Source organism: Equus asinus, chromosome 8, assembly GCF_041296235.1.
Source record: "Equus asinus isolate D_3611 breed Donkey chromosome 8, EquAss-T2T_v2, whole genome shotgun sequence".
In the NCBI taxonomy this organism is placed as follows: domain Eukaryota; kingdom Metazoa; phylum Chordata; class Mammalia; order Perissodactyla; family Equidae; genus Equus; species Equus asinus.
The window spans coordinates 33,515,725-33,527,641 of NC_091797.1; the positions used below are offsets into that span (position 1 = coordinate 33,515,725).

General features: G+C 50.5%; 1 protein-coding gene across 1 annotated transcript; it reads left to right on the forward strand.

Annotated features, from left to right (window-relative positions):
- Positions 1–1,014: 1,014 nt before the first annotated feature.
- LOC106848244 (patr class I histocompatibility antigen, A-126 alpha chain-like) lies at positions 1,015–4,584 on the forward strand. Its single transcript, XM_070515287.1, has 8 exons — positions 1,015–1,231; positions 1,545–1,814; positions 2,050–2,325; positions 2,939–3,214; positions 3,338–3,442; positions 3,891–3,923; positions 4,065–4,106; positions 4,269–4,584. Exons 1-8 carry the CDS (start codon positions 1,030–1,032, stop codon positions 4,271–4,273), a joined length of 1,209 nt encoding a protein of 402 aa, XP_070371388.1. The 5' UTR covers positions 1,015–1,029; the 3' UTR covers positions 4,274–4,584.
- The last annotated feature ends 7,333 nt before the right edge of the window (positions 4,585–11,917 follow it).

Genomic DNA, 11,917 nt, shown 5'->3' on the forward strand with positions numbered 1-11,917 from the left:
GAATTCTAAAGCAGTGGAATCCTCAGACTTCAACATACGTATTGCTTTATAGATCTTTAGTAAATATATCTACAAGCCCAGCAGGGTAGCCTTTGCATTTGGTGTTTACTGTATTCTGTGGGGCTGCCTAAAAACTAATGCCCCTTATGTTAATCAGTTTAGTAATTGTGTCCCAATAAAATATTCACACTGCTCAGATTTGAATAACATAAAAAGAGGCGGTGCAGGGGCTCTGGTGAATGGCATTCTGTCTGCACGACCACTTGCAACTTTGAGAAAATTAATGCACAACAACAAACTGTGCTTCCTCGTGCTTCGTTGTACTGAGGACATGTCAGGGACTCACAGGGACAAACGGAATGAAGATCATTTTAAAATACAACAACCTGGAGTCACAGATATACTGACTGGAAAGTAACAGGAGCTTTGTGAGTCCAACTGCAGGGCTGTGCAGAGACATTTCTGTACGAAGGGGCCCAAATCACTGCTTTTACAGACTGGATTCGGTTTTCAAGATCGTGTTATACCCACTGTGGTTAATAAACAAAAGGAAGCTGGTCTCCATGAGAATCTCTACCTGGTGTTTTCAGACACAACTTTTCCAGGTTGAAATAGAAAACCCGTCCCTCCACCTCCATTCCCAGGGCGACCTCACTCTCTGGCATTCAGTTCCCTGGGGCTGAGTTTTCTTCTAGAAGAGTCCAGGGGACAGGTAAACGTGTGGGAGGCAGGGAGTCCATTTCAGGAAGAGTGATTCTAGTAAGAGGAGTAAAAGGGGCTGAACCCAGCCTGGGGGTCTCTCCCGGTTTCCTCAGACAGCCCCGGGGCCAGGATTCAGGGAGACAGTGTGACAAAAAGTGCTTGGTGCAGGAGGAGAGGGGTCAGGACAAAATCCCAGGTCCGTGGACGTGGTCGTCAGGGTCCCAGGCCCCGAGGGCGGTGTCTGAAGCTCAGTGGTGGGAAGTCCCTGTCTCCCTGAGTCTCACTTCTCCCTCACAATGTGTGTCAGGTCCTCCTGCCTGGAGACTCATGACGCGGCCCCGGTTCTCACTCCCGTTGCGTGCCCGTTTTCTAGAAAAGCCAATCATCGTGTCTGCGGTTCCTCGTTATAAAGTCTGCACCACCTTCTGGGACTTAGATTCTCCTCAGACCTTAAGAATGAAGGTCACGGCGCCCGGAACCCTCCTTCTGCTGCTCTCGGGGTCCCTGGCCCTGACCGAGACTTGGGCAGGTGCGTGCGCGGTGCAGACGAAATAGTCTGTGTGGGGTGCGGAGCGAGGGGACCGCGCGGCAGGACGCAGGCCCCCGGGGAAGGCGCGTCTCCTCGGACCCAGCCCAGACCCCCAAGTTGGCCTCAGCTATCCTGCCCCTCCCTTCTCCTGCCCCGCCCCCTTCCCGCCTCAAGTCCCCGTCCTTCTCGGTCCATCGCCCGTTTTCCGTCTTACGAGACCCTGGCCCGTTCCCTCCCGGCCCCATCACCCTGGGACCCGGGGACCCGCGCCGGGAGGAGGGTCGGCCGGGTCTCAGCCCTTCCCCGCCCCCAGGCTCCCACTCCATGAGTTATTTCTACACCGTCGTGTCCCGGCCCGCCCGCGGGGAGCCCCGCTTCATCTCCGTCGGCTACGTGGACGACACGCAGGTCTCGCGGTTCGACAGCGACGCCGCGAGTCCGAGGATGGAGCCACGGGCGCAGTGGATGGAGCAGGAGGGGCCCGAGTATTGGGAACAGCAGACGCGGTGGGCCAAGGACCAAGCACAGAATTGCCGAGGGAGCCTCTACGACCTGCGCGGCTACTGGAACCACAGCGAGGCCGGTGAGCGACGCGGGCCCGGGTCCAGGTCGCGACCCCCCATCCCCACGGACGGGCCGGGGTCTCCCCAAGTCTCCGGGTCCGAGATTCACCCCGAGGCTGCGGACACGCCCAGCCCCCGGACCCGGGAAGAGCCGGCGGGAACTTTTCCGCAGTTTTAGCGTGGGTCTAAATGCTGCCTGTTGGTCCGGGCAGGGGCGGGGCCGAGTGGGCGGGGCTGACTGCAGGGCTGGGTCAGGGTCTCATACCTACCAGCTCAGGTTTGGCTGCGACGTGGGGTTGGACGGGCGCCTCCTCCGCGGGTACAGGCAGTCGGCTTACGACGGCACCGATCACCTCGCCCTGAACGAGGACCTGCGCTCTTGGACCGCGGCGGACGCGGTGGCTCAGATCACCCGGCGCAAATGGGAGGCGGCCGGTGTGGCAGAGTACTGGAGGAACTACCTGGAGGGGGAGTGCGTGAAGCTGCTCCTCAGACACCTGGAGAAGGGAAAGGAGACGCTGCAGCGCGTGGGTACGAGGGGCAGCGGGACTCCTGATCTCCCCAGGGGCTCAGCCTGCCATCCCGCAGAGAGAGGAGGGAAATGGGATCCACACCTGAACGTGTCCAGGCCGTGGGTCGGGAGACTGAGTCCGCTAGGGTTTTCAGATCCAGTGCCGAAGAGTGGCTCCCCAGAGGGCTTGCCTTTCTCTCAGGGACATGAAGGGGTCCAGTATCTCCGGGGATGGAGGAGGAAGCTATCTCTGAAATAAGTGACAAGCGGTTCCCTTTGACTCTGGCAGCAGCTCTGGGACTTTGTCTCTCAGGCCTTGTTCTTCGGCCCCACACTCTACGTGTTTGAGGTCTAAAGGTTTTCTGAGTCGTTTGGCCTCCACCCAGCTCAGGACCAGAAATCGCTTTACTCCCATTCAGAGACCTGCCTTCTACCCTGGGCTGAGTCACTTTGATTCCAGAAATTTTCAAGGAGTGGAGATTATTTCAGGCTTCTGTGTACAGGCTGGTGTCTGGGTTTTGTGCTCCCTTCCCCACTCCAGGTCTCCGGTCCATTCTCAGGATGGTCACATGAGCCCTGCTTCAGTGGCGTAATGGATGCAAAATTCCTGAATTTTCTGACCCTTCTCCTCAGACCCCCCAAAGACACATGTGACCCGCCACCCCATCTCTGACCGTGAAGTCACCCTGAGGTGCTGGGCCCTGGGCTTCTACCCTGCGGAGATCACCCTGTCCTGGGAGCGTGATGGGGAGGACTTGACCCAGGACACAGAGCTTGTGGAGACCAGGCCTGCAGGGGATGGGACCTTCCAGAAGTGGGCGGCTGTGGTGGTGCCTTCTGGAGAGGAGCAGAGATACACGTGCCATGTGCAGCACGAGGGGCTGCCTGAGCCCGTGACCCTGAGATGGGGTAAGGAGGGAGCCGTGGGCTCAGAGCATCTTCTCAGGGAAATCAGGAGCCCTTCTGGAGACCTTCAGCAGGGTCAGGGCTGAGGCCTGGGGGCAGGGCCCTCACCTTCCCTTCCCTTCCCAGAGCCGCCTCCTCAGTCCACCATCCTCATCGTGGGCGTCATTGCTGGCCTGGGTCTCCTTGGAGCTGTGGTGGCTGGAGCTGTGATCTGGAGGAAGAAGCGCTCAGGTAGGGGAGGGGTGTGGTCTGACATGTCTTGTCCCACTAGGGTGTTTCAAGCCCAGGTAAAAGTTTGTCCTGCCTGGTTAATGGAAAGTCCCATCCACAGGCACATGTGCTTTCCTAGTCTGGGACCCTGTTTGCTAACACTTACTCTTTAGTAAAGCACTTGTGAGAATGAAGGATAAATTTATCACCTTGATGAGTCTGGTGATGGGGACCTGATTCCCAGCAGTCACAGGACAGAGGAGATGGTGAGGGGAAGTCACAAGTCACAGGTCACGAGGGTGGTTGGTCCAGTCTCCACACATGTGCTATCGTCATGTTTCCTGATCCTGCCCTGGGTCTGTAATCACAGTTCTGGAAACTTCTCTGGGCTCCAGGACTAGGGGGTTCCTTTAGGACCTCATGGCCCTGCTCCCTTCCTGGTTTCTCACAGGATGTTTTCTTCCCACAGATGGAAAAGGAGGGAGCTACACTCAGGCTGCAAGTAAGTATGGAGTGAGTGTGCTGCCTGAGACCCTTTGATAGTGTAGACGGGAGCCCATGGGGGAGCTCACCCACCCCAGAGTTCCTCCTTTAGTCTCATCTCCTGTGGGCTCTGACCACATCCTGTTTTGTTCTATCCCAGGCAGTGACAGTACCCAGGGTTCTGATGTGTCTCTCAAGGCAGGTGAGATTCTGGAGGCCTGAAGTGGGGAGATGCTGGGGTGGAGGGGCCTGAACTAGGTTATGGAGACTCTTTGATTGGGACATTCTGAGCATGTGGTGGGCTGTTCAGAATGTCACTAATTACAGTCAGTGACAAATTGTTCATAATTATTTTCTTCTATAGCTTGAAACAGCTGCCTGTGGGGGACAGAGTGATGCAAGATTTGTTCCTGTCCCACCCTCATTGTGACTTAAGGAATCTCTGACTTCTGCTTCTGCAAAGGGCATCTGAGGGTGTCTGTGTTCCTATTAGCATAATATGAGGAGATAGGAAGACTAGTCTCTACCGTGACCCCCTCCCACACTGACCTGTGTTCTGTCCCCTGATTGACTTTCCTGTTCCAGCAGACGTGGGGTTGGCTCCATCCCTGTCTTTACTTCGTGTTGCCCTGAGCTGCAGCTTCTTCCTTCCTTATTGAGAATAAACATCTGGATATGAACTTGTTTTTTCAGATTCTTGCCATGAGGGATTGATGGGTTAATTAAAGAAGAAAATTCCTAAAATTTGAGAGGGGAAATAAATGGAGGCTCTGAGAACCTTCCAGAATCTGCCTGTTCACTGTGCTGAGTCTGTTGCAGGTGGCGACAGGAGAAGGCTGTGAGGAGCTGAGCGTAAGACTGAGGCCTGTGCCCAGTTGATGTTCAGTGCATTGTGGCCTTTGACATGGTGACTCCTTGGTGGGGACATCTTCTCTGCTTCTTTGTCCTTGTCCTTTCAGGAGAACCTTGTCCCACCAGGACCTGTGAGCACAGGGATTTGGACACCACCTGGGCCTTGTGTCTCCAGGACCAAGTGCAGGGCGGGCTTCATGTGGCTGGGTCAGCCTGGGCTCAGGCTTGGGTCCAGCCCTCAGCCCCCCTTTTGGGTGTTTATTTATTGTTCCTTTGTTTCTGTAGCGGATTGTGCCTGTTCTTGTTCTTCTGTATAAGTTCTGGTCATTCTCCTCTGGGTGTCCCCCATCTCTGACAGCAGCAGGAGTCATTTGGTCTGTCATTGTCCCCACAAGGCCAGGTGGCCCTGCACACGGGCATCTGTACTGTCCAGAGATGAATTTTCAAACTCGTCCAGCTCTGTCCTTGGGCAGCTCTACCTAGGGCTTGATTGTCATTTCCACCTTTCCCCAACCTTCTCAAAGGAGCCAGATTCTGTGGGAAGAGGGACCCTATAATTTCCCATCCTAGGCAAGTTCCTGTTGGAATTCTCCTCTGCGGCCTGCTCTCCCTCCCTGCCCTTAGCGCTGGTTCCCCCAGTGCTGGCTCCAGTCTGAACGCACAATGTATAAAGCAGAGTCTAGGTTCATACTTGGTTGTACAATAGGACTCAAGTGAAGGATCATTGTTTTCTGAAGAGAGAACTGTAATTGTGTGCTGGGGTGTGCAGGAGGGTTGTTGTGGGAGGGAGAGATGGAGGGAGGGGAAGGGGAGAGTAGCACTTGTGAGAAAAGTACAGGTGGCGTTGATGTCAGGATGAGTGGACATTGTGCTGGAGCTGCCACAAAACAACATTTGGCCTCAGGTTACATTATTGAAGATGCCGTGTCTAGAAAAGGGAGTGCTGTACACTGAACACTCATTCACCTGATACTGGTTGTGTGCTAGATTTATAATATGCTATTTTTGTACCTGGGTAACGTCACTGAAGTAAAAACAGAAAAATTGCTGGCCTTGTGGAGCATATGTTGTAGTGGGAAGAGACATGCTATATACAATAAGCGTAGTGAATAAGGACCATTTTATGTTAGAAGGTGGTAAGCGCTACGGAAAAAAATGCAGTGGGGAAGGAGATCCAGAGGGTGGGTGTGGGGACAGGGACGATAGCTGTTTTAATTTGGGGGGTCAGTGGGAGGCAGACTGGGAAGGTGACTTTGAGGAAGGATGTGAAGGACATGAGGAATTACCCACGAGGGTGTCTGGGGGAAGTTGTTTCCAGGCAGGGGAACCTCCAGTGCAGATGCGCTAAGGCAGGCAGGTGTCTGTGTGTCCTGGAAAGAACAAGGAGGCCGGTGTGGCTGGAGCAGAGAGCAATCGAGATGAGACAGGGGTGCGGCCAGACCATGTAGACCTGGAGGATGTCAGAAGGGTTTTGCCTTTGCTCTGAGTGTGATGGGAAGTTAGAAGACAGTTTAGAGCAGGAGAGGGACATGGTATGAGTTCTCCTTTAAAGGATCACTGTGGGTGCTGTGCTGAGAGCAGAACTGGGAGGCAAAGGGCGAGGGAGGCCCTAGGGAAGCAGCAGGAACCAGGGCAGGGTTCCAGGCTGGAGGAGGCCATGGCTTCCACTGCTGTGATCGGTGGAAAGAGTGGGAAGCGACTGGATCTGGATACATTCTGAACATGGACTTTGCAGCATTTCCTAGTAGATTAATCTGGGAATGAGAAAGAAGAGTCAAGGAGGACACCCCAAATTTTGGACTGTGCGGGGAGAAAGATGGAGTTGCTGTCAGCAAAGATGGGAAAGATTCTGGAAGGAGCATATTTATAGGCATTCACTTTAAGAGATGGTGGAGCTGAGATGTCTATTAGAAATGCAAGTGAGATAGCAGATTGGCAGTTGGACAGATGAATCTGGAGATTAGGAGAAATGTCCGGGCTGGATAAATAGATTTGGGAGGTGATACAATGTAAATGATATCTAAAGCCTTGAGAACAGATGAGGTTACCAAGGGAGTGATGGCTATAGAAGAGAAAGGAACAAGGACTGAACCCTGGACCCCCCAGTGCTAAGGGTTCTGATCAGACTACATACCCGGGGCAGACTGCATGCTTCTGGTTCCATGTCTAGAAGGCATGGAGACCAGAGAGTCCCAAACTTTCCTGTGCACAGGAATCCCCTGGACATCTCAGTAAGATTCAGACAATCTTGAATAGAGCATGAAAGTCTCTATTTATAACAAGGTTGGTACTGATGTGGTATTCAGGTCACACATTTAGTAGCAAGAATGTAGACCAGAGGGGCTGGTCCAGTGTCACAGTAGTTACATTTGCATGGTCTACTTCAGTGGCCTGTCCTTGGTGGGTTTGGATGCCAGACCTGGGCCTACTCACTGCTCATCAAACCATGCTGTGGGAGTATCCCACATATAAAATACAGGAAGACAGGCAGATTGGCAGAGACATTAGCTCAGGAACAATCTTCCTCACCAAAAAAAAAGGAATGCAGATCAGGATTCCCTGATAGCTGGGCATCACCCTTACCTGTAGGGCTTATTAATTAAGCAGTTCCTTGGTCTTGTGCCTAATATTCTGAGATGGTGGGTCTGGGGAGAGGCCTGAGTATTTTTTAAGAAGCCCCACAGCACTGCTGGTGCTCAGCCCTCATCACTGGGGTCTTTCTAGTGACCAGCCCCCATCCTGAAGCTATCTGGGACTCCTCAGACATCTCATTAGCATATGACACTCACTCATCACTCAGGAGATTCCAAGGGTTTTAGGAGCTCTTTGCCAGGAACCAGGGACAAAGAGTAAATATTTTTTGTTTATACTACAGGCTACTCTCTGGTCTTTGACTACAGATCCCTTATAGCAAAAGGAGCATAACAGTTAGAAGATGCTGGCAAATTACTGGTTCCCGTTCAGTCATGAACAATTAGTCCAGTCCATCATCCTCTTGTGTGAGAATGTCTCCCAGGGTGAGGTCACTCAGGTTTGCAGGCTTCCATTTGATCTTGTCAGGTTCCGGAAGCAGAAATAGTCTCAGCAATACATGGCTACACCTTTTCAGGCATCTGGATAATTGAGCTAAGAGACAATATCATCTGTTGCTCACACCTCTTTTGAGGTGGTAATGTAATATTGTTTCTCTCATTACACATCCCATTTATTCTTGCTTTACCTTCAGCTGCTATTTTTCCTTCTCTCCATTGATACCTAACCTTTCCACCTTTGGAAGGGACATTAGGTTTGGCTGCGGTGCTGGTCTAGACGCAGGCAGCAATACTAGTGTAGCAGTCCCTCCTCCTCAGTGCGCTCCCATTCATAGAGGGGTCACATAGGTACAGAGCTAGGGGGCTAACTGACCACCAGGCAATATAGCTGCATTCACTGTCAGCCCCGATTTTGCCAGATGGGGTGAAGGCACTCTCTACCCCTTCAGGTCCTTAGGAATTCTGACACAGGGGTTTAAAAATATAGTTACAGTTTCTTGCGTAGGAATCATTCCTGTTTCTGGCACTTGTGAGCATCCCTGACCTGAGACTGATGAGGAATTTTAGGCTGCTTAATTTTAAAACTATAGATGAGAAGCAGGCTCAGGGGAGTAGAATTTGCTTGCCCCTTTGTTGGGAAACATTTACATTTCTAAGGGAAACCTCTATCTGTAAAGATGCCTCCCTCTCTGTGCCAGGAAGAAGGAGGATGGCCTTATCTCTAGAAACTCTTAATGCCAGAGGGAAGAACTTAAGTTGTTTACTGCCTGGCAACCTCATGTAACTGACCACACGCCCCCCCCCCCCCCCAAATCCTCCTTTGTCTTTAGCTGAGGATAAAATTCAAGCGGTGACTTCTGCCATTTACTCAATCTGGTTTGATTCTTATCTAAAATTTGTGGGACTGCCCAATGGCTGGACCCTAGGGGCACTGACACCATTTTAACTTTTTTACATATTCTTTGTCTTGTAAAGAAATAACTCACATACCTATGCCTTAAATTTAGCCTTACTCTCTACCCAACTTTGCAGCAGAAGCAGCAGCAGCAACATGCCAGCAGCATCTCTGACTGCCCATGGGCCCTGTCCCCACGCAGAAGCTCTGCCTGCCCATGGGTCCTGTCCCCATGCTATTCTATACTATTCTGTAAATAAAAGAGCACTACTGCCAGATCTTAAGAGTCTAAGAAATCTTTCTTTTGACTCCTCGGCTCACGACCCCACATCAAGACCACTGCATCAGGCAGGAAGAAAGAGAGTCGAGGTGGATATAGTCATACCACCTTCCTCCACATTTTGGAAGAATTGTGGAGTCATACTAACACGGGGTTGGTGAGCTGAGGAGTCAAAAGAAAGATTTCTTGGACTCTCAAGATCTGGCAGTAGTGCTCGGTTATTTAGAGAATAGTGTGGAATAGCATGGAGACAGGATCCATGGGCAGTCAGAGTTGCTGCATGGAGACAGGACCCATGGGCAGTCAGAGTTGCTGCATGGGGACAGGACCCATGGGCAGTCAGAGTTGCTGCTGCTGCCATTGCTGCAAACATGAGTTGAGGGTAGGGCTAAATTTTAAGGCATAGGTATGTCAGTTTTCTCTTTACAAGACAGGAAAGAATATGTAAAAAGAGTTGTTAAAATGGTATCAGGGCAGGTGGGGCCTGGTTATTGGGTGGTCCTATAACTTTTAGATAAGAATCAAACCGGATTAAGTAAATGGCAGAAGCCACCCACTTAAATATTATCTTCAGCTAAAGACAAAGAAGGATGTTGGAGGGGGGGGGTGAGGTCAGTTACATGAAGTTGCCAGACAGTAAACGACTTAAGTTCTTGCCTTTGGCATTGATTAAGAGTTTCTAGAGATAAGGTCATCCCCCTTCTTCCTGGCACAGAGAGGGAGGCGTCTTTACAGATGGTGATTTCCATTACAAATGTAAATGTTTCCCAACAAAGGGCAAGCAAACTCAGCTCCTCAGAGCTGCTTTTATTAAAAGTAACCAACCCCCTTATCATCTGCAGTTTTAAAAGTAACCAGCCTGAAATAATCCTCATCAATACCAGCATCTTCCTCTACCCCTCCTCCCCAGATCTTCCAGGAAAAAGAGAGGAAACTTTCTAGTAGGGACATGCCTTTAGCCCCACTCATGTTGAGTGTGAGCAGACACCTGTGAAGATGTGTAAGCCAGCCTTTTGTGCCTCTGTATCCCCCACCACCCCATTTTAGACAACCAGTGTCCCAATTGTGCATTCAAATTCTCTATCACACTATTCCTCTGAGGAGGATGTCTCTCTGCCCATTGTTGGACTTTATGGGCTGTAAAGTGGGTTCTTTGGCCTGAAGAAATGTGACCCAGCAGTGCAAATTGGTGCACTGTCTTCTGTTCTGGTTCTTTTATAGCGCTCTGAGCATTTATATCTCCCATTGGATAAGCAAAGCCCAATCCAGGGTCAATATCTACTCCTGTCAAGACCCATTTGTAGCCCCCTGGGCCACCAGCATCGGTCTGATTTGCCAGCTATGTTCGAGACATTCCCACCAGGCAATCTGCCACATAGCCATATATTTTCTCTGGTTGGCAGACAGAACAGTTCTTTTTGGTATTTTTCTTCAGAGGATGCAAGTGGAATATGTCTAGACTCAGCCCATCTCTGCTTTGCTGCAGCCCCTCAATGTCTACTTATGTCATGGATCCAGGTAGCCACATCAAGGGGAACAATGTGTTATCCGCGCATTGATTCAAGTCTCTTCCCAACCCAGGAGGGCTTCTTGTGATGGGCATCAACATGTCGTACTTTACACACCCCTCAAATTCCCATAGTGATTTCCATAGGACTGTGCTCCATATGGGCGTTCCTTTAATAGACCAGGTTTCCCTTGCCCTTTGCCTAACCATATGGCCTGGCTGTTGACTACTGTCTATGAGTTTGTAAAAATCAAACATTAAGGGCTTTTATCATTGTTCAATTCTTCCATCACTGCTAGGAAAACTGCATGCAATTCAGCTCATTGAGCTGATCTGTTTTTACTTGATCAGAAAGATGATGTTCCAAACTGGGTTTTGTCTGCTCACCTTGGAACTGCCATCCATAAACCAGGCAGCTTCTCTTAGGTCAGTTGAGAACTGTTTTTAGGATATTGTCCAAGTGATGAAACAATCCAGCAACTCCTCATGCATTCCAAAGTTAGTCCGAGGGGAAGACAGGCTCCCTGCTCATGCGTGCATCCTTCCTGTATTTCCCTGGGAACACGATCCTGTATAACCTGTCTCCATTTTTAGTGGAACTCTGTTGAGCAGTGTCCCCTTCATCAGTGTGTTCCTCTGATTTTGTCGAACACAACATGGGTATTTCAGTTTTAAGATTATTTTACATCTTTTAGTCATAAGGGTAGTTTCAATTAATGTCCAATAGCAAGCTAGTAACTGCCCCTCAAATGGAAACTCTCTACTTCCAAGTCCCATTAGTCATCACTGGGAGATGCTCAGGGGCTTTTGCCAGAAGCTCCAGTGCCCGCTCCACCCAGGGCTCTTGTGCGGAGAGTGTGTCTGCACTGCACTCCAGTTTCTGTTCTACACTGTTGGGTTTCCACAGAGCATGTCCAGTTAATATGGCTTGAAGGGTGGGTTTACATGTCTTCTGTGTTACAATACTAAGTGGGGAAAGTGTTCCGCAGTCAGACAGAATTTCCATTCCCATAAAACAGTCAGGTAAGGGAGACACAACTTGTTCACTTAAAGCCTGTTTAAACATTCCAATTTCATCCAAATTTTCACCTTCATCTTATCAACTCTTACATTTGTGTATTCTCTCAATCTCACTGTAGCCCACTTTAGGGCTTCACCAATGGGTTTTGGTGCCACAGTGCATGGGGCTCCTGTGTAAAGGAGTCCTGGAAACTTCTCTCTCCACCCCTGACCCTTTGACCCACTCTTGTGTAGAAGGCTCTGGATCCCAGCGAGGCATCAAGCCAGATAGCCTTGGCTCTTTTGTCATCTTTACCTTGTTTAATCTGCCTGACTACTGAAGGTCAGGGTTCTCATTGTGATCTTTGCCTTCCTGCTTTTAAAAGTTCTCTAAACTGGGACAAATGGAGCCATCTTATTTGGGGTCCTTTTGATGTTGGGGAACCAG